Source organism: Hyla sarda, chromosome 1 (assembly GCF_029499605.1).
Source record: "Hyla sarda isolate aHylSar1 chromosome 1, aHylSar1.hap1, whole genome shotgun sequence".
Lineage (NCBI taxonomy): Eukaryota > Metazoa > Chordata > Amphibia > Anura > Hylidae > Hyla > Hyla sarda.
Genome location: NC_079189.1, coordinates 462,725,782 through 462,748,294, shown reverse-complemented (window position 1 = coordinate 462,748,294; position 22,513 = coordinate 462,725,782). Strand labels below are relative to the sequence as shown.

General features: G+C 48.2%; 1 protein-coding gene across 1 annotated transcript in view; it reads left to right on the top strand.

Annotated features, from left to right (window-relative positions):
* ZCCHC8 (zinc finger CCHC-type containing 8) overlaps positions 1-19,749 on the top strand; it is a 67,259-nt gene extending 47,510 nt beyond the window's left edge. The window contains exons 13-14 of the mRNA XM_056535325.1: positions 10,170-10,290; positions 17,964-19,749. Coding sequence (XP_056391300.1) covers positions 10,170-10,290; positions 17,964-18,796 — 954 coding nt within the window. The 3' untranslated portion in view covers positions 18,797-19,749. The remainder of the gene's footprint in view (positions 1-10,169; positions 10,291-17,963) is intronic.
* The last annotated feature ends 2,764 nt before the right edge of the window (positions 19,750-22,513 follow it).

Below are 22,513 nucleotides of genomic sequence, written 5' to 3'. Positions count from 1 at the left end.
CACACACACACATACACACACACACATATACATACATGAGTCACTAGCATGGGGGTCTTTTTTTTTTTTTTATCTCAAATTTGAGGCAACAGTTTAGGGACGGCCACACACATCGCATTCCCAGAATTATGTTTCAGAGCATAGGGTTTGGGGCGGGCATATTCTTTAGTTTTGGCTATGCTCTGGGTCATCAATCTGGGAATTGGCATATCAGTAGTAAAAAGGAGATTTTTGTTTACTTACCGTAAAATCTTTCTCGAAGGATCCATTGGGGGACACAGACCGTGGGTGTATGCTGCTGTCTCTAGGAGGTGTGAGACTATGGTAATAAAAAAAAGTCAGCTCCTCCCAACAGGATATACCCACCTTCAGGCCCTGAGGTAATCAGTTTAAGTTCCAGAACAATAGGAGGAGACCAACAGGTCAAAGAAAAAACCCAAAACTGTCCGAGAACCAGAAGAAAAACATAACTGAACACACCCTCGGACAGAGAACCAAAGGAAATCTCAAAAAGGGCAGGAGCTGTGTCCCCCAATGGATCCTTCAAGAAAGAGAAAAGGAGATTTTTGTTTACTTACCGTAAAATCTCTATCGGCTCCATTGGGGGACACAGACCGTGGGACATACCAAAGCCGCCCCTTGGGTGGGCAGATAAGCAGTCAGGCAGACGGCCGATCCACTGCCGCCTGCAACACTTTACGACCCAGACTAGCATCAGCCGATGCAAAAGTATGGACTCGATAAAACCTCGAAAGTGTGCAAAGACGACCAGGTAGTCGCCGAGGCTCTATTCTGGAGAGCCCAGGATGCCCCAACAGAACGGGTAGAATGAGCCACAACCCTGAAAGGAGGAATCTTCCCCTTGCAGCGATAGGCTTCCGAAATGGCGGACCGAATCAACCTAGAAATGGTGGCTTTGGAAGCAGGTTGTCCCTTGCGACGACCTTCCGTAAGGACGAAAAAGGAATCACACTGACGAAAGGAAGAAGTGATGGAGAGATAAGACCGAACAGCCCGAACTACATCCAGCTTGTGTAGTAAGCGCTCCTTAGGATGAGAAGGAGCAGGACAAAAAGACGGGAGGATAATGTCCTCATTGAGATGAAAGGCCGAAACCACCTTAGGCAAAAAGGGAGGATCTGGCCGGAAAACAACCTTGTCCTGGTGGATCACCAGAAACTGAGAACGGCAGGAAAGAGCTGCCAATTCAGACACCCTCCGGATGGAGGTGATAGCAACAAGAAACACCACCTTCCAAGAAAGGAGGCGGAGAGACACCTCTCTAAGGGGCTCAAAGGGAGCACCCTGAAGGGCACTCAGAACCAAATTCAAGTCCCAAGGGGGAGAGGGTGACCGATAAGGAGGAACAGCATGCGCCACTCCTTGAAGGAAGGTCCGGACATGAGAATTAGAAGCCAGGGGCCGCTGGAAAAGAACAGTAAGGGCCGAAACCTGACCCTTAACCCCTTAAGGACCAGGCCATTTTACACCTTAAGGACCGGAGCGTTTTTTGCAATTCTGACCACTATCACTTTAAACATTAATAACTCTGGAATGCTTTTAGTTATCATTCTGATTCCGAGATTGTTTTTTCGTGACATATTCTACTTTAACTTAGTGGTAAAATTTTATGGTAACTTGCATCCTTTCTTGGTGAAAAATCCCAAAATTTGATGAAAAAAATGAAAATTTTGCATTTTTCTAACTTTGAAGCTCTCTGCTTGTAAGGAAAATGGATATTCAAAATAAATTTCTTTTGGGTTCACATATACAATATGTCTACTTTATGTTTGCATCATAAAATTTAGTTTTTACTTTTGGAAGACACCAGAGGGCTTCAAATTTCAGCAGCAATTTTCCGATTTTTCACAAAATTTTCAAACTCGCTATTTTTCAGGGACCAGTTCAGGTTTGAAGTGGATTTGAAGGGTCTTCATATTAGAAATACCCCATAAAAGACCCCATTATAAAAACTACACCCCCCAAAGTATTCAAAATGACATTCAATAAGTGTTTTAACCCTTTAGGTGTTTCACAGGAATAGCCTCAAAGTGAAGGAGAAAATTCAAAATCTTCATTTTTTACACATGTTCTTGTAGACCCAATTTTAGAATTTTTGCAAGGGATAAAAAGGAGAACATTTTTACTTGTATTTGAAACCCAATTTCTCTCGAGTAAGGACATACCTCATATGTCTATGTTAATTGTTCGGCGGGCGCAGTAGAGGGCTCAGAAGGGAAGGAGCGACAAATGGTTTTTGGGGGGCATGCCGCATTTAGGAAGCCCCTATGGTGCCAGGACAGCAAAAAAAAAAAACACATGGCATACCATTTTGGAAACTAGACCCCTCGGGGAACGTAACAAGGGGTAATGTGAACCTTAATGCCCTACAGGTGTTTAACGACTTTTGCATATGTAAAAAAAAAATAAATAATTTTTACCTAAAATGCTTGTTTTCCCAAAATGTTTACATTTTTAAAAAGGGTAATAGCAGAAAATACCCCCCCAAAATTTGAAGCCCAATTTCTCCCGATTCAGAAAACACCCCATATGGGGGTGAAAAGTGCTCTTCTGGCGCACTACAGGTCTCAGAAGAGGAGTCACATTTGGCTTTTTTGAAGGAAATTTTGCTCTGGGGGCATGCCGCATTTAGGAAGCCCCTATGGTGCCAGGACAGCAAAAAAAAAACACATGGCATACCATTTTGGAAACTAGACCCCTCGGGGAACGTAACAAGGGGTAATTTGAACCTTAATACCCTACAGGTGTTCCACGACTTTTGCATATGTAAAAAAATATATATTTTTTTTACCTAAAATGCTTGTTTTCCCAAAAATTTTACATTTTTTAAAAGGGTAATAGCAGAAAATACCCCCCAAAATTTGTTAGGCAATTTCTCCCGAGTACGGCGATACCCCATATGTGACCCTAAACTGTTGCCTTGAAATACGACAGGGCTCCAAAGTGAGAGCGCCATGCGCATTTGAGGCCTAAATTAGGGACTTGCATAGGGGTGGACATAGGGGTATTCTACGCCAGTGATTCCCAAACAGGGTGCCTCCAGCTGTTGTAAAACTCCCAGCATGCCTAGACAGTCAACGGCTATCTGGCAATACTGGGAGTAGTTGTTTTGCAACAGCTGGAGGCTCCGTTTTGGAAACAGTGGCGTACCAGACGTTTTTCATTTTTATTGGGGAGGGGGGCTGTGTAGGGGTATGTGTATATGTAGTGTTTTTTACTTTTTATTTTATTTTGTGTTAGTGTAGTGTTTTTAGGGTACAGTCGCACGGGCGGGGGGTTCACAGTAGTTTCTCGCTGGCAGTTTGAGCTGCGGCAGAAATTTTGCCGCACCTCAAACTTGCAGCCCGATACTTACTGTAATCCTCCGCCCATGTGAGTGTACCCTGTACATTCACATTTGGGGGGGGGGGGGGGGAACATCCAGCTGTTGCAAAACTACAACTCCCAGCATGTACGGTCTATCAGTGCATGCTGGTAGTTGTAGTTTTGCAACAGCTGGAGGCACACTGGTTGTGAAACACCGAGTTTGGTAACAAACTCAGTGTTTTGCAACCAGTGTGCCTTCAGCTGTTGCAAAAGCTACAACCCCCAGCATGTACGGACAGCGGAAGGGCATGCTGGGTCTTGTAGTTATGCAACAGCTGGAGGCATACTACTTTGGCTGGGGATGCTGGGGATTGTAGTTATGCAACAGCTGGAGACACACTGGTTTGCTACTTAACTCAGTGTGCCTTCAGCTGTTGCAAAACTACAACTCTCAGCAGTCACCGACAGCCAACGGGCATGCTGGGAGTTGTAGTTATGCAACCACCAGATGCACCACTACAACTCCCAGCATGCACTTTAGCACTAACAGCTGAAGGTACACTTTTCCATAGAAAGAATGTGCCTCCAGCTGTTGCAAAACTACAAGTCCCAGCATGCCCATAAGGGAATGCTGGGAGTTGTGGTGGTCTGCCTCCTGCTGTTGCATAACTACAGCTCCCAGCATGCCCTTTTTGCATGCTGGGAGCTGTTGCTAAGCAACAGCAGGAGGCTGTCACTCACCTCCAACGATCCTCGCCGCACAGGTCAGTCCCTCGTTGTCTCCGCCGCCGCCGCTGCTCCTGGGGCCCCGATCCCAACAGGGGCGCCGGGGATCGGGGCCCCCAGCACCCGGGGTGCACATCCCGCACCCGCTCACGTCCTCCGGAAGAGGGGCGGAGCGGGTTGCGGGAGTGACACCTGCAGCAGGCGCCCTGATCGGTCAGCCGGTAATCCGGCCGACGAATCAGGGCGATCGTGAGGTGGCACCAGTGCCACCTCACCCCTGCTGGCTCTGGCTGTTCGGGGCCGTCAGAGACAGCCAATAATTCCGGGTCACCGTGTCACTGGAGACCCGATTGACCCGGAATCCGCCGCAGATCGCTGGACTGAATTGTCCAGCGATCTGCGGCCATCGCCGACATGGGGGGTCATCATGACCCCCCTGGGCGATATGCCCCGATGCCTGCTGAACGATTTCAGCAGGCATCGGGGACCAGTTCCGCTCCAGATGGTTGCGGGGGGGGGCGGTAAAACACATGACGTTCTCATACGTCATGTGTCCTTAAGGACTCGGAAATGGAGACGTATGAGAACGTCATGTGTCCTTAAGGGGTTAAGAGAACTGAGACAACCCCAGTTCCAACCCAGACTGCTAAAAAGGAGAGAAGACGGGGAACCGAGAAGGTTACTGGGGAGAAATTCTGAGCTTCACACCAACGAAAATAAGACTGCCAAGTGCGGTGGTAAATTCTTGCTGAGGAGGGCTTACGAGCCCTGAGCATGGTGTGAATGACTTGGGAAGAGAACCCGCGGGCCTTCAACCGCCATGCCGTCAAATGCAGCGACCTTAAATTGGGGTGGCAAAGAGGACCCTGACAGAGCAGGCCCGGACGGAGCGGAAGGCGCAGTGGAGCGTCGTCTACCACGACCTTCGGGGCCAATCTGGAGCTACCAGAATGGCGGGGATGTCCTCTGCTTTGAGCTTCCTCAGCACCCTGGGAAGGGGAGGGAACAGATAGGGTAGGGCAATCCCCGTCCAAGGAATCACTAGGGCGTCCACAGCCAGAGCCTGAGGGTCCCGAGACTTGGGCACAAAAGGAAGGATCTTACGATTGTGCCGGGATGCGAAGAGGTCCACGTCTGGAATGCCCCAGAGGTCGCAGAGTTGCGCGAAGACCTCTGGATGTAGGGACCACTCGCCAGGGTCGGGTGAGGACCGACTGAGGAAGTCCGCTTCCCAGTTAAGCACTCCCGGAATGTGAATCGCCAAAATGGCGGGAACCTTGCTTTCCACCCAGGTGAGAATCTTTGTCACCTCGGCCATGGCTCCCGAGCTGCGAGTGCCGCCCTGTCGGTTTATGTACGCCACGGCCGTGGCGTTGTCCGACTGGACAGGACGGGGCTACCAATGAAGAAGACAAAGAATCGCCCGTAATTCCAATATGTTTATCGGAAGAAGGGTCTCGGGGAGACCAGAGTCCCTGAACCGTCCAATCCCTGAACACGCCGCCCCAGCCTGACAGGCTGGCATCCGTTGTAACTACCTGCCAGTGAAGGGGAAGAAATGACCGCCCTTAGAGAAGAAGGGGGGAGTGGAGCCACCAGAGCAGAGGCTGATGGACACTGCGAGGGAGAACAATTTGACGATCAAGAGACAGAGGAGACCTGTTCCATCGAGAGAGAATCTGCAGTTGAAGGGGGTGGTAATGAAACTGGGCAAAGGGTACGGCCTCCATAGTTCCCACCATCCGACCCAGGACTTCCATACAAGTGCGGATGGGGACTGAGACCTGGGTCCGAAGGGAGCGGACCCCCGACAGAAGTGCCAGACGTTTGTCTGGCGGGAGACAAATTCGGGCAGAGGCCGTGTCGAATTGAAGTCCCAGGAAGGTTAGAGACTGGGTAGGACGGAGGACTGACTTGTCCCGGTTGACCATCCACCCGAGGCGATCCAGAGTTTGGAGAGTGAGATTCTCCAGAGTCTGGGCTCTGGTTGGAGCTTTGAGAAGATCGTCCAGGTAGGGTATCACCGAGACTCCCCTCGACCGTAACAGGCCCATCACTGGCGCAAGGACCTTTTTGTAAAGACCTGAGGAGCCGTGGCTAGACCAAAGGGGAGGGCTACGAATTGAAAGTGCCCCTCCGGAACCCCAAAGCGGAGGTACCGATGATGGCCTGGAAATATTGGCACATGGAGGTAGGCATCCTTGATCTCCACCGATGAAAGGAACTCCCCTTGTTCCAGGGACGCCACCACCAAACGGAGAGATTCCATTCGGAAGTGGTGGATAAGATGACGGTTGAGACACTTGAGGTCTAGGATTGGTCGCACCAAACCGTCCTTCTTGGGAACCACAAAAAGATTGGAATAGAAACCCCGAAACCGTTCCCCTGGCGGAACGGGAACGATAACCCCCTGGAGAAGCAGAGACTGGAGAGCCGCTCGAAAGTGCTTTGCCAGAGAAGGAGACCGGGGGGCCCGGGATAGAAAAGAGCGATCCCTGGGAGGGGAGGCGAATTCGATTCGGTAACCGTTGGACACCACGTCCCTGACCCAAGAGTCCTGAATTTGTGAGGTCCAGATGTCTCGAAAATTAAGACTACCTCCCACCCGAGAAGAAACCGCTGGTGGGGGCCTCACTTCATGCAGAAGTGGGTTTGCGGTTGTCTGATTTGGGTGCAAAACGGCCGGACCGGTTGGAGTCTGACTTCCAAGACGGGCGTGCCCGGAATGAGGGAGCCTTCTTGTCCCGTGAGGGCGCCTGCCCGGACCCTTTGCGGGAGCCAGAGGTCCGAAAGGACCAAAAGTAAAAGGACTTCCTTTGGGAAGTAGAGCGAGCCTTATTTTGAGGTAACAAGGAACTCTTACCTCCTGTTGCCTCAGAAATAATCTCATCAAGGCGTTTGCCAAAAAGACAGCCACCCGTAAAAGGAAGCTCAGTGAGAGACCTTTTGGAAGCGACATCTGCATTCCAAGCCTTAAGCCACATAGAGCGGAGGAGAGCCGCTAGGTGACCCACAGCAAAGGCAGAACAGGCTGACTGCGTGAGGGGAACGCTCAAGTCTATCTGAAGACTCAATGGAAGAGTCAGACGAGGCACCCCTAGTATACTTGTGAGAGCGTTAAGTATGTGGAGACGAGGAGAGGGCCCTCTCAAAGGCCCTGCGCAAGGAAGACCCCTTCAAGGCGGACACCACTTCCCGGGAGGCCTCAGCCACCGAACGGGAGACTTGGGTCAAGTCAGCCATATACTGGGTCAGGGAAGAAACCCAGGCTGGTGGAGCGGCTGAACCCACCGGAACCGAAAGGGCATCAGGGGGTCTGGGGGAGCAGTGGAGCAGTCAGGGCAGGCAGGCATTTTGGCACTACAGTGCTTCCAGACGAAATAAGTCACTGAGGTTCCAGGTTTCTGTTTAGAGGGGGGGGGGGGAACAGCTCTGGGTACGGACATTATGAGGAAAAAAAGACATGAACTTTATCACCCTAGTCTGTGTCCCCTGGCAGCTGCAGTGAGAACGGCTCCGTGCGGCTAGTGTGAGTAAACAGGCCAGTCAATAGCAGAGGCACTAACTAATTGGCCCCCTTCTGACTGAAAATCGCGCCCATGGCGTTGATTGGAGGCTATTTGGCGCCTCAGAAGAGCTCCGACAGCCCTGTGGGCGGAGCTAAGGAACGTCGAGAAGCAGTAATGGCGCCCGCTCCTTGTCCCGAGCGCACTTATCAGCCGCATATGCGCTCGGGGGAACAGAGCGGGCAGCAAATACGCCAGCAGAGACTGCCGGCGAAAGTAAGCCGGCGCAGAGAGCGCCCGGCCCGAACCAGTGGAGTGGCTGTCAGCCACATATAAGGCGCTGGCGGAGAAAACGAAAGTAAGCCGGCGCGGAGAGCGCCCGCCCCGTACCAGTGCCGTGGCTGTCCGCCGCATATAAGGCGCTGCAGTCTAAACACCGTAACCACGCACACGCACTAGTGAAAAACATATGCCCCCTCAGATATCACTGCTCCCCCAGAATAAAGGACCAGAATAAAAGCCCATCCCCAGTAAGCCAGCCTCGTAACATTAAAAGGTGGGCCAAAACAGGGGGTCTCCAGAAGTTGCAAGTCCGCACCGGAGGAGAAAAAGGGGCAAGTACCTCAGTCAGAAGAACTTACCTAGTCGAGTCTTCAGTGAAGTCTTCAGTCAGCTTAGTTACCTGCATCACGCCTGGCTGCTATGCGTGAGCGAGGCGAGCATGGAAATAGGGGACCCGGACCCATGAGGTACCAACCCAGGCGCTGACCGTTGGCGAGGGGGGGTGAACAGCGCATATACGCAATGTCTGTGCCCCCTTACTCGCAATGGGGAAACAGGGAACCGGAGTCCCTGAGTCCCCACCTGATAACAGATGGGGATAAAAAAAAAAAAAAAAACTCGTCCTTATACTAGGAAAATAAAAAATCAGAAGACCTGGTCTGGAGAATTCCAGACCACGTCCACCTCCTTCAGACACTAAGCTTAAACTGATTACCTCAGGGCCTGAAGGCGGGTATATCCTGCTGGGAGGAGCCGACTTTTTTTTTTTATTACCATAGTGTCACACCTCCTAGAGACAGCAGCATACACCCACGGTCTGTGTCCCTCAATGGAGCCGAAAGAGAAATTGCAATTTTCATTCTCCCTCCCAATAGCACATTTCATCCATTCCTGGAAAATAAATTTAGGGAACACCCATCCGTTCAAAATGTCCAGTTCCCACCTATAAACTTTCCTCAGAGGGTGTAATTTGTGGAATGGGGTCACATGTTGGTGTTCCTTTCTTTTATTTTCCGCTGAATGTATGTAACTGTGAGCTACTCATATGCCATAGGCCTCAAATGCTAACATAGCTCTGACTCTTGAGCCCTGTAGTGCGCCCGCACAGTATGTTGCGTCCACATATGGGGCATTTCGGGGTGGGGCGTGACATCAAATGGGGCGGAGTCTTGACATCATGATACTTCGGCCCCGTGGTTGTCACGCTACACACTTGGAGCCTCCAGCGCTGCAGAGAGTGGGTGCGCAATGACAGATTGTGGGGGTCCCCAGCGGCGGAGTTAGGGCCGGAGTAAGCCTTTAAGAGGTTAAAGTTATGTTTTTTTTTTATAGTTCGGACACTTACGCACACGGCGATACCACATGTTTGTTTGTTTTTTTTATGGGAATTTTTTTTTTTTTATGGGATTCAAACTTTTATTAGAGATGGGGTTAATTCACATTTATTTCACTTTTTACTCCTTTTTTTTTTATGCAATAACATAGCATTGATCAGACTGCTGAGGCCTTCTGGAGCATCAGAGCAACAATGGGACGGTGAGGAGGCAGTTAAAGGCCCTCTTCCCTGCCGGGAATGTTCTTTTTTTTTTTTTTTTTTTTTTTTTCCATTTTAGGGGTTAAAGGCAATCTGTAGGGAATTAACACTTATCCCCTATACACTCCTCCCCCATGTAGTTCCATGGGAGAGGCGGGGATGCAGCGTTCGTGGGGAGGGGGCGTACTGTCGACCTCTCTGAGGTCGACACTACGCGCATTAGCTGCTCTCACAGCGGCGGTGCTGGGGCCTGTTTGAGAGATTTTGGGGGGTCCCTGCGGCCGGACCCCCCATGATCAAACACTTATCCCCTATCCTGTGGATATGGGATAAGTGTTAATTCACTGCAGATGTCCTTTAATGTCCGGCATCACCACAATCTGTGGTATCCGGCATTAGACAAGAGTCCCAGCGGCTGATAGCAGACGGGACCACCCCACTATGACGTGGGGTCAGCTCGTGAGCTTGCGTCATAGCAGGGGAGCAGGCGTAGGGCGTACGGGCGCCCTGCATCCTTAAGGGGTTGATTTTTAAATGAAAACTCCTTACAATGTATAGGGTGTTTCTTTCTTTATTTTTTTATTTTTTTTACTATGCTATTCTACACAGCTCAAAAAACTCAGTAAAACTGACATGCACAAAATGCAGTGTGAGCCCAACCATAGTCTCTGCCCACACTTTTCACCTCTGGGGACTTCAAGTCATAAATACTGTTTTTACTCATGCTCAGTCAATACACTTTGAACTTTACGCTATTTTAATTTTAACTATATGAAAATATCTTTTTATCCCAGCCAGGAGATGTTGCAGCCCAGAAAAGATCATCTTCATCTCATTCAAGCTCTGATAGAAAAAGACAGAAGACATCTGCAAATGACCAATGGCAGTCCCCAGTGGATATGGATGTAGAGTCTGGTATGGGAAAATCTGTTAAACCTTTCTGAAAAATGAAACTGAAGGTTGCTGTTGGGCCACTTTCCCCTATCAGTTATGTTTCATAGTACATAAGTCTTATAGTTATAAATCAGTTCTATGTTGGTCCTAAGGCTTCATCCTCACAACAGTCTCTACTGAATGGCACAGGCTCTTATGTTTACTGTCTGTACTGACGTGTTCGACAGAGCATTTAGGGTAGTGCTGGGCGGTATGGCCTAAAAAGAATATCACAGTTTTTTTTTTTTTTTTATCGTGGTATCACGGTATTACCGCCTGTCCACACCCCTGCCCACTAGCGGTGTCAAATGTGCCCCCCCCCCCCGCGAGCGCTACCATCACTGCTAGCGGGGTCCCTGTGCCCACTAGCGGTGTCACAAGAATGCAAAGCGTGGCTCTGTTCCCCGTCCCTGTCAGCTCTCAGGGTAAGGGAACAGATTTAAAAGCCTCGCGCACAGTTAACGTAGTACTGCGCAGGCGCAGCACTACGCAAATGGAGTTAGCCCTACGCTATTTGCGTAGTACTGCGCGCAAGGCTTTTAAATCTGTTCCTGTACACCTGAGAGCTGACAGGGACGGGGAACAGAGCTGCGCTCGGCATTCTTGTGACACCGCTAGTGGGCACAGGGACCCCGCTAGCGGTGATTGTAGCGTTCGCGGGAGGCATTCTTGTGACACCGCTAGTGGGCACATGGATCCCGCTAGCGGTGGGGATTGATCGTGCTTGCGGGGACACTGGCTGACAGGCGGAGTGGGGGGACACAGAAGCACACCGGGACAAGTGATGGCGCCACGCTGGGCTCTACAATTCATCCGGAGGGTGGGGGAGGGACCCGAGCGGTATGGGCAAAAATCCATACCGTGGGAGAGAAAAAAACGGTATCCAGTTCATATCAGTATACCGCCCAGCACTAATTTATGGGTGAATACTTTCATGCATACAGCATCCAATGGGGTATGATGCTATTTTCTTAACAAATAAAGGCTCTGTCTTCATTGGGGGGACACCTAAACTGATGGGTATATGCTCTTGCCACTAGGAGGCGCTGACACTAGGGAAAAAAAAAGTTGGCTGCTCCCTGGCGGCGTCACTATGTTAATTGAATGGCTCCGTTAGCTGCTCCCGTAGCAGCAGCCCGGTGGGAGCTCCTCCAGCCGGCCCGCTCTTGTCCCCTGGCTCAGGGCCTTGTGGCAGCTTAGCAAGCACTTCTATAGCTCGCGGATTCATCCTGCCGCCGTTACAGGGACTACCTGCATATGTTCTGGTCCTAGCCCTTCATGCAGAGGGGTTACTGTGGGCAGAAGTTACTCGTGGGCGACCTGCTCACCATGCTTCCTTCTGCCATATTTAGTTCACTAAAATAAAATAAGTTCCTCTCCACTGCTGTCACTCAGGTGCCCTCAAGTGTGCCCTCAATTTCTATGGGTCCATCTTGTGATATCCATTAACTATTACAGGCCTGTAATATCTGTCCTTATCAGTTTTATATCTGCTGGGTTCCTTCTAGGGACTGCATATGGTGGCCGATTTATTTGCTTCCATCACATCGTACGGGACCCAATATGGACCCCCTACCATGGATGGCACTGGCTGAATGCCCTAGCAAGGGCATTGGCATTCCCCACTGACGCTAAGGTCGCTTTCACAGTTCCCCCCCCCTCTGTCATGTTCGCTGGTCACCCATCAAGGGGGTGTTCTTGGCGTGTCATACAATATGATTCCCTCCTTCACAGGCTGCTGCATCTGTGGTTAGTGCTCCGGATCCCCACGTCCAGTGTATGGTCTCCGTGGAAGTGTCCTTGCGTGGGCACTGACTGAACCTGATATAAATATGCCGGACAGTAGTCTCGCCTGTCACTTATCTCGCAGCTGCCGCATCGGTCTCTGGATTCCGGTACTCCACTGCTATTGCGAAGTATCCACAGGAGTGACCTAGGGCTGGGCGGTATACCGGTCCATACCAAATACCGAATTTTTTGGGCTGCACGATATGAATTTTCCCCCATACCGCAATACCGGTTGGGCCCCTCCCCCTCGAATGTATTATCAGCCTAGCGCAGCGCTGTCCCCACATCGGGGAACTAACCCTATGTTACCCGCCAGCGCTGTTCTGCCCCCCCCCCCCCCCCAAATTAATGATCAGCCCAGCGGGGTACTACTCACAGATGTCAAACACTGCCCTCCTCCTCTTTGTTGGGGGCCGCCGGCGATGGAACTCGCTGTACACGCCAGTGGTCTCCAACCTGCGGACCTCCAGTTGTTGCATAACTACAACTCCCAGCATGCCCGGACAGCTGTCCGGCTTGCTGGGAGTTGTAGTTTTGCAACAGCTTGAGGTCCGCAGGTTTGAGACCACTGCTGTACGCTGTATCCCTATGCCCAGGCTGCAAAAGATGCAGAGAATAAACTTTTAACTCACCCCTGCCAGTGATGGGCTGAGCCCACTGTCATGTAAGAAGCCGCTGTCATGTAAGAACAGCGCTGGCAGGGTCACATGATTTGGGGGGTGAAAATACTGTTATATACCGTGGAACCGCCGTGAGTAAAAAAAAAAAATATATAGTGATACACATATCTGGTCATACCGCCTAGCCCTAGAGTGACCCATTGTCTACTATGGACCCATACCAGTAAGCCAGACAGTGGTCTGCGTGGTTTGCCTCTGCCGCCTGTCATTCATCACGCAGCTGATGTATCTGCGGATGGAGTTGCTGTACCCCACTACTAGTGCAAGGTGTACTATGGAGTGCCCTGTTGTGTACTGTGGACCCATACCAGTAAGCTAGGCAGTGATCTGTGTGGTTTCCTCTGCCGCCTGTCACTCATCACATAGCTGATGTATCTGCGGCTGGAGTTCCGGTATCTCACTGATGTGCGAGGTGTACGGAACAGTGACCCAGCGTGTCCTATGAACCCTATATGGGGTGATGGGGATACCATTCACTGCTCCTCAGCCTCACCCGTTCTCAGGGTGGCGGGGATACTATCCATTGATCCTAGGCCTCCTCTCCCTCCCACATGCGACAGAGGGGCACAGTGATCACCTATTTGACTGTCTCCTCCTTTTTGCCAGCGTCTGGAAGTGTTCTTGTTAAGCCAGACTGTTGTCTGCAAGGTTTCCGCCGCCGTCAGTCTCCTATCTCAGGGCAGATGCGGGCATGGCCAGGTTACCGTACCTCACTGTGAAGCATCTGGATGTGGGTCCCTGCAGTTACACTGGACCTATGCCAGTCAGCCAGACTCTGTCGTCTGGGTCTCTGGCACCACTAGGTCGCCTGTTTGGCCACACTCTGGTACCCCACTTTCTGTGGGAGGGTTCGAAGGAGTGATCCGGTGCCTTCAAGAATCCTTTAACAGTTAGCCAAATGGTTGTCTGTATGATTTGCTGCTACATCAGGTCAACTACCATACATTTTCCGCTCAGAACGGATTTTCAGGTAACCCACTGCCGAGGTGTAGTTCCAAGTGAATCATCCCATGTTGCTCCATGCCTTATACAATGTACCACATACTGGTCCACAGGGTCCCCTGCTTTACCAGGTCCCTTTCTACATGCCTGCTGCTCTCATAGCTGAGGGCTGGTGGTCTCTTTCAATGTGTGGCTCTGAATGCGGGACCTGGTGTGGCAATGGTCCCTATGCCATATAACCAGACTGTCTACATGGTTTCTAATCCACCAGATCACCTTTTCACTTTCCTCCCCCGACTGCAGCCTGATGACTTTCTTTCCATGTGAAGTTCCACACAGTGTGTCTCTGTGGGTTCATTGCTCCTGTTATACCAATCAGACTGTGTCTATTTCCTGTCCCACATACCTCCTTCATCTCTTGCATCTGCGGCAGCAGTTCTGGTGTGTGGCACCATTAGGAGATGGGATGTGGACATTTCCTACAGGTTCCATGGCCTTTCACAGAAACAGCAGCACTCTCTGTTCGCCTTTCTAGGAGTTCCACGTTTACTGCTAGGGGCATGGATGTGACACACCGTTGGGTGCTGAGCCTGTCTTTCTTGCTGCCGGACTTTTGGATGTCTGCGGTTTCTTTTGTTTGCAATCTTGGTACCCCACTACTATTGTGAGGTCTCATTGTCCGTGTCCCTACGCACTTGTAGAGCCCACCTTCCTTCTGTCAGTGGGGTGTGCCTCGGGCCTTCCTGTAGTTTGGTGTCCACAGGTCTGCGACTGTTGAACACCTCTGTTCTGGCATGGGGCCTCCACCTATGCCTCCAGGTATCTTCCTGGCTCAGGCGCCTGCTCTGTGGCCTTACACGACCAGAATGGCTGCGTTGGCACCCATTGGGCCCAAGGTATTCACCCCATTGGGGTGTTTCTCTCAATGTTGTTGGTTGCTGGGTGTGTGTGCTTCTTCCTTGCATTTGTAGTCTCGTCTTTGCATCTTGCCCAACCAGTGTCCAGGATTCTGATCCCTCTGGGGACACAACTTGGCTCTTTAAAATGTTCTCTCAGAGTTACTGGGCGCCGAGTCTGCCCAGTACCTTGTCCTGGTGCCGTAGGGTGGCAATCCCCTGCTCCTACAGTGCCTGGCGCACTTGACAGTTCCCCCTTCCCCCCACGGGTGTATGGGAATCGGGGGGGTTTGGCATGGTCAGTGCCTGAGTTTCATCCTGACCACCCCCTTTTCCCCTCCACTAGGGGATTATTTTGCTGGGCGCTTTCTACTGCCGAGATGGAGCCATCACCCTCTTCCCATTACATAGGTGGGGTATCTGGCTGGGCCCTTGTTTTTCCACTGAAAGCATTCAAAAGAGCTTTGCACTGTCGGCCTGTGTTCTTACTGCCCACTATTGCAGCCTGGCTCTCTTCCTGTTTCTTTATCTACTGCTGTTCATGCAACCATCGCACTCTCCTCTGTAGGGGGGTTTATTCAATTGTGTATGGCTTGGCGACAGCCGGTCTAGCCACCATCTGTCGTTTGGGTCCTGCCATTGCTCTCCTTCCCCCTCGGCACACACTCCCTGGCAGGGTGTTTCTCCTTCCCTTGATGTAGTCAGTTGGACTACACTGACACCACGGTCTTCTGGAGTAACCTTCCTGTGTTCAGAGCCTGGGTGTCCCAGCCAGGTTCCCTTTTTGTTTCCACCTCCTTTCCCATCCTAATGGGTTGTTGCTTCAGTATGCTCTGGTCTGCTTGCACTGCTGGGGCTCAGGACTGGTTGGTTTCCATGTCTTGGACACTAGACACTTGGGGCGGGTCTTTCTGTACCTCACTTCTTGTCTCGACACGGAAGTTTGTCACCCGTTTTGTGGACGTTTTGGTTTCCTTACCCTTCAGGTGCAAGTCTTCCAGGAGACTCAGGAACCTCCTTTTTCCCATGTCGGCCACTCAGGTGTTCCGGGATGCTTCTTTTCAGGGTCCGTTTATTCTTCCATGTCAGTCTTCCAGGTGAACCAAGAACCTCCAGTTTCCAGGCCTATCGTTCCGGTGTCCCAGGATGCCCCTTTTCTGGATGTTCCGCTCCTTTTTTGGTTGTTGTTACTTTCGGTCTCTTCCATCGGGGTCCATGTTCTCTCAAGATGGAGGGCGTTCCGGTTGTCTGGATTACACTAGTCGAGCTATTTCACTTCCTGGGGGCTCGTGGCAGGCCCCTGGATGGGGGTTTGGGGTCTGCAGTTCATCTATCTTCTGTACCAAGCCTCTCTTGAGCCGGTTTCAGTCTTTCTTTTTTTTTTTCCAGTGGTTTTCTGGTCTCCTTCTGTCCGGGCATCCACTGCTCTCCCTGGCATTTTTCCGCCATGTTCTCTTGAATCGATTGACTCTGGATGGAGCTCTCTTGTTGTCCCCTTTTTCATTTTGTTTTCCAGCCGGGCTGGCCCTCTGTCTGGTTTTGTGTTCCTTGGAGTTGTTTTCCTACTTCTTTCCAGGATGGCCCATCTGGCTTCCTAGTCAACCTTTTTCTTGTCTCTCTATGTGACGTAGGTTTAGAGTCTCTGCAAAGCACGGTCCCTTCCTTTTTGACGTCTGAGTCCATCTCCATGGACTGCAGGCCTTAAGGACTAGTGGGTTCAGTCTCGGCACTGATCACCTTTCGCTAGTGGTTGTTCTTTCCCGCCCTAGGGGACTGCTTTGGTACTTCCCATCAGTATGTGTCCCCCAATGAAGAGCGACCGAGAAAAGGAGATTTTTTATTTTTCGTGTACTCACTGTAAAATCTTTTTATTGTAGCCTTTATTGGGGGACTCCACACCCAGCCATTTCTTTATCTTTTGTCTGGATATTCCTTTCCGGTTTGTGGGTTTGTTTTTTTTATCCGGGATTCTTTTCTAGGGTCCTTCGGACAAATTTCTTTGTTGGCTTCTCCTGCTTTTGTTACAACTGATAAACCTCACTTCCAGTGGATGGGTTTATCCTGCCAGGGAGGAGCAAACTTTTTTTTCCACCCTAGTGTCAGCGCCTCCTAGTGGCAAGAGCATATACCCATCAGTATAGGTGTCTCTCTCCCTCCCCCCACCGCCCCCAATGAAGGCTACGAGAGAGATATAATGGAGTACAAAAAAATCTCCTCAAGGGACAGGGACATAATACTCCCCCTTTATAAAGCATTGGTACGGCCTCACCTGGAGTATGCTGTTCAGTTTTGGTCGCCTGTACATAAAAGGGACACTGTGGAGCTGGAAAGGGTGCAGAGACGTGCGACTAAACTAATATGGGGCATGGAACATCTTAGCTATGAGGAGCGATTAAAGGAGTTACAATTGTTTAGTCTTGAGAAGAGAGGTTTAAGGGGGGATATGATAAACGTATATAAGTATATAAATGGTCCATACAAAAAATATGGAGAAAAACTGTTCCAGGTTAAACCCCCCCCCCCCCCCCCCCCCCAAAGGACGAGGGGGCACTCTCTCCGTCTGGAGAAGAAAAAGTTTAGTCTCAAGGGGCGACACACCTTCTTTACCATGAGAACTGTGAACTTGTGGAACAGTCTACCTCAGGAACTGGTCACAGCAGGAAAAATTTACAGCTTTAAAACAGGATTTAGATACATTCCTGGAACAAAATAACATTAATGCTTATGAAGAAATATAAAATCTCATCCCTTCCCCAATATCGCGCCACACCCCTACCCCTTAATTCCCTGGTTGAACTTGATGGACATGTCTTTTTTCGAACTGACTATGTGACTATGTCACTAACTGTTCAATGACGGGCACATACTGTCGATGTTAATGGTGAGTTCAGGTTTAAATTTACTTACCGATATGTGGTCTCTAATTAAATTAGTCTGATACTTTCTTCTCTCTCAATAACACTGCTGTATTATGTGTATTTAGGATTTATGAAGTATTTTTTTAAGCTTAAGGATATATTCACATGTGGTAGATTTGTTATAGAAATCTTTGCACTCAACCCATTTATTTTAATGTGTGCATGTTGCAAATCCCTCATGCACTCTGGTCAGCTGAGCATTCCAGTTTTCTCAGTGAAGAAACCAGTTACCTGCTTATGCGGTCTGCTGATCTCTGTGAGAACAAAGGATCAGACATGTTGAAATTTATTGTACACAATCCTTCTTTTAGATGACATGATCTGGTGACAGATTCCACACAATATCTGATACAAATCGATATACATGATAAGGATCATAGCAATTTATATATCAATTGTAATTTAATTAAGCATGTCATTTTTTTTTCTAGATTCATCATTTTGCTCACCTTCCCAAGGGTTTAAGTTTCAGCCACCTCTTCCTCCTGGATCTCCATATAATACTCCACCACCACTACCTCGTGGAACACCACCTTCAACTCCTCCAAATTTCGTACCCCGACCTCCACTAACTCCAACTCCCCCACCCCTTCCAAAAGGAACACCTCCACCCACGCCTTCTAGAGGCTCACCACTACATCAGTCAAGAGAGCGTATTCCTACACAACCAAAGACTCTGGTTTCCATGGATGAAGACACCTTGACGTTGGAAGAGCTTGAAGAACAACAACGATTAATCTGGGCAGCTCTGGAAAATGCAGAGAGCACAAACAGTGATTCAGATATTCATACACCATTAAATGGTAATTCTGTTTCCTCTTCTCCAAGCAGAGTTGAATTGGACAGTGTAACAGAAGGAAAGACTACGTGCCAAAATGTTGTTAAAGAATTAAACCTTTCTGATCTTCCCATCAAAGAGGTTAAACAAGAGGCTAATGATATCCCTCTGACTACTGAAGAGGATGGATCCTTCAACACAGATCCCAATGGAAACATTGATGATAAAGAGATGGATGGTAAAGAGCCTAGAGATGTTACTGATGCAGACAAGGAGACATGTGTGAAAACAGAAGATGCTACAGAAGAGGCTGCATGTGTTGATGCTTCTCCTAGCACTAGAATTCCAGATAGGAGTAAGTTTGCAGAAGGCATTACACCATTTGAATTTGACAACATGTCAGAGTCAACTGGCACTTACCTCCGTCTTAGAGGAGTCCTGAAAAATTCCCCACGAAACCAGCAAAAAAATAAAAAGGGGATGTAACGAAGTTCTTAAGGACTAGAACTTTTTTTTTTTTTATTGGAAATATTTGTATGGCCCTTTTTGATGAACCAGTCTATTGGAAGAGATCATTCATATAGATGTACAGCAATTTATAGAAGCAAAATGTATGTGCATTTTTATCGGCTCCATTACTGATGAGTATTACTGAATTAAAGCCACCCCTAGCTGGATGGTTCGTTTTTTTTTTTTTTTTTTGAGAAGTTAAAATTATACAACAAATCCCCTTAAGACAAAGTAAAAGTATATTTCATTGTACTCCTGACTTTTTTTTTGTAATATATATATATATAAAAAAGGAGTTATATTGCGTTACTGTTCCGACTTCACATTGCTTATGTCAGCAGTTTTTTTATTTTTCCTTTTTTAAATTTGCTGGGTTTTTGGTAATGTGGCTCCTGTGGTGTTCTGTATACCATTTTTTTTTTAAGTTAAGGCTGGAGCTATTTGCTGTTTTACCAATTCTCTTTTAATTGATAGATTTTCCATTAATATTTAATTTCACACAATTGTGCATGCCTGACTTAAGAGAAAAAAAATCCCATTTTAATGTCCGTATCAAATGATTAGTGGGTTGGGAATGATAGGTAGCAATACTGTTTGTACACACAAGATTTCATTTTAGCTTTTTAGAGTCAACATAGAAGGTTGGGTGGATTTTATTTTTCTTATGCACATTTTATTTTACTATGTGTATTTGAGATACAACATCTGTTTAAAATATTGTATGCTTTTAAACAATCTAACTTTTACTGTTTTGTTCAGACTTTGCAAAATCTATCAGGAATTAACTGTTCAAATTATTTTTTTATACATTATTGCAGAGAATGTTTGTTTTTAATGCCACCTTTACCTTTTTCTAAGACTGTCTCATAAACTTACTGTGCACCTATCACGGCATACGGTGGTTTAATAAATGGGGTTTGTAAAAATGGCATTCCTGGCTTGTGGATTTATTGTAAATTTTTACAGGGTCTTACGATCAGTAGTGCGTGTATACATGTTTAGTGAAGATTGACCATATTCAGCCTTGTTACAGTATTATGACAAAATGTTCTTATTGAACACCTTCAAGTATAATTAACAAAGTGCAAAATATGGCTCCACATCATGGGCATAAATGAAGACCCTAGAATGATTGCGCAGGGTTGGCTCAGCAGGACAATGCAATTGGAGAGAACAAAGTCTCTGACCAGGATCCAAAGCTTGGTGCAAGGGTTCTGTAAAACCTCTAATCATAAGAAAATAAAATTAAAAAAAGCGCAAATTAAAGAGGGCAGCCAAAGAAACTGGGATGTCCAAGTCAGTTGCTACCAATTCCTCCATACGATTTAGGCTTTCCACAAACTCCATTCCAGAAGGTGTTACTGAGGATTTTCAGTGCCAAGGGATAGTAGCCCTATAAAATGTCACAGTAAGACTTTTTAGCCCACTTCAGCGACCCTGGTAAAATTAAAGGGGTTATTCAGGATTTAATAAGTCAGAGCTCATTTCTTCAAAGAATAGCTCCACACCTGTCCTCAGGTTGTGTGGTGTTTCAGCTCAGTTCCATTGAAGTGAATGGAGCAAAGTTGTGGTACCACACACAACCAAAGGACAGTTGTGGCACTGTTTTTGGAACAGATTAGCTCTGCTTTTCGATTCCTAAACACCCCTTTTAACCCCTTAAGGATCGGGCCATTTTTCATTTTTGCACTTTAGGTTTTTTCCTCCTCACCTTTTAAAAATTATAGCACTTTCAATTTTCCACCTACAGACTCATATGAGGGCTTTTTTTTTATTAAATTTTTTTTGCACCACCAATTTTACTTTTTTAAATCAGATATTTTTATTGAAGTTTTAAACATTTTTTTTTTAACAAACAGTTCACACACAATAAAACCTTCCCCCTCCCACCCCACCCCACCCCACCCACCATACAAACAAACATTCCGTCTCTCCCCTTTGCAGCAACAGAAATACACACTTATAGTTAACTAGAGGTTTAACTATACTTTTATCCCGATGGGCATACTCCCTCATACCTTATACACATAACCACAGCAAGTGGTACCTACAGACACTCCAACAAAGCCACCAGAGAAAGGTAGACAGAGAAGGGCGGGCAGGGAAAATAGCAAAGCCACATCCACAGATCCTCAACATTCAAGCCAATCACGCTACGTCCATTACAGTCTGAGGGCATACAAGCATTTAAGAATCAGTCGTCGTCGGGGGGGGTCAAAATGTTGTACCCAGGGTCCCCAAATACCATCAAATTTCCTTTCAACCTTACGCTTGACATATATCCCTTTCCCCATGCGCACATCAGCTTTATTCTTTTAATAAGATCAGCTACTCCCGGGGGAGACGGTCTGATCCAGAACTGCGCGATTAGTTTCCTGGCTTGATACAGCAAACGTAAGATCCCCACTTCTCTCATGGAATGTTCCTTATCGCATCCAATAAGGCCAAGTAAGCACACCTTAGGTTCTTTATGCAGTGTGATCCCATAGACAGTTTTAATAAGGTGTATGACATCAGTCCAATAGGAAGTTAAGACAGGGCATGTCCACATAATATGTAGTATGTGAGCCTCCAACTCGCCACACCTAGGGCAGGCAGTCGGACCGAACACCAACATTATGTAAGAACAGTGGGGTCTTATACACCCTGTGCAAAAAGAACTGTGATGGTCTATTAGACTCTGACAGGGACAATGATGGGGTAAACGACAGAACTATAGACCATTCCTCGTCACTCAATCCACCAAGGTCTCTCTCCCACTTAGCTTGGACTGTTAAGGGGAAACGTTCATGGTAAAAACTTAAGAGCTCACCATATAGCTAAGAAATAATTCCCGTAGACTCCCTGTTCATAACTACAGATTCTAGGACCCTGTTAGTTTGTACATCCATCAGCCGCATCCGATTCAGAGATTCGTATGCATGACTGAGTTGCAGGTAACGATAAAATGATGAGCGCGGTAAAGCGAACTCTTCCTGCAAGTCCTCAAAAGTTCGGACTACCCCCTGTACAGCTAACTGCCCCACTTCACACAGGCCTTTTCTCTCCCAATAACCAGCTTCTGCAAAAGAATAGAAAGCTGGCAAGCCCGGATTACGCCACAGCAGTGTACACGACATAAGACTCGTAAGACCCAATAACTTGCGCGTATGACTCCAGAGCTTGCAAAGGAGCTGGGTAGTGGGAGAAGAATCCGGAGGTCTGGTCAGGGCTCCAATTTCCAGAATATATATTGGCACTCTCCCTCCATGTTTGGCCATAAATAAATGACCCTTAGGACCCAGTAAAGAAGTCTTTGCCCACCCTCTAACCTGATGTAGTTGCGAGGCGAGATAATACAACCAGGGTTTAGGTAGCGCCAACCCACCCGAAGTTTTACCCCTTTGTAATGTCTCAAGTTTGATCTTAGCAGTCGCCCCCCCCCCCCCCCCCCCCCCCCCAAACACACACACACACACACACACACACACCAATTGTCGGAAAAGCCGCTGTATTCTATGAAAGTAAGTCATTGCTAGCCACACAGGTGAGTTCTGCAGCACATATAATAACTGCGGCATGAGCACCATTTTTATAAATTTGTCTGGCCAATCACTGAGATCGGCAATTTACACCAGACCGCTACCTTCTGAGAACTCTTGTCCAGCAGGGCATCAGGTTCCGGGGTATAAAATCATGCAAAAAAGGTGTGAT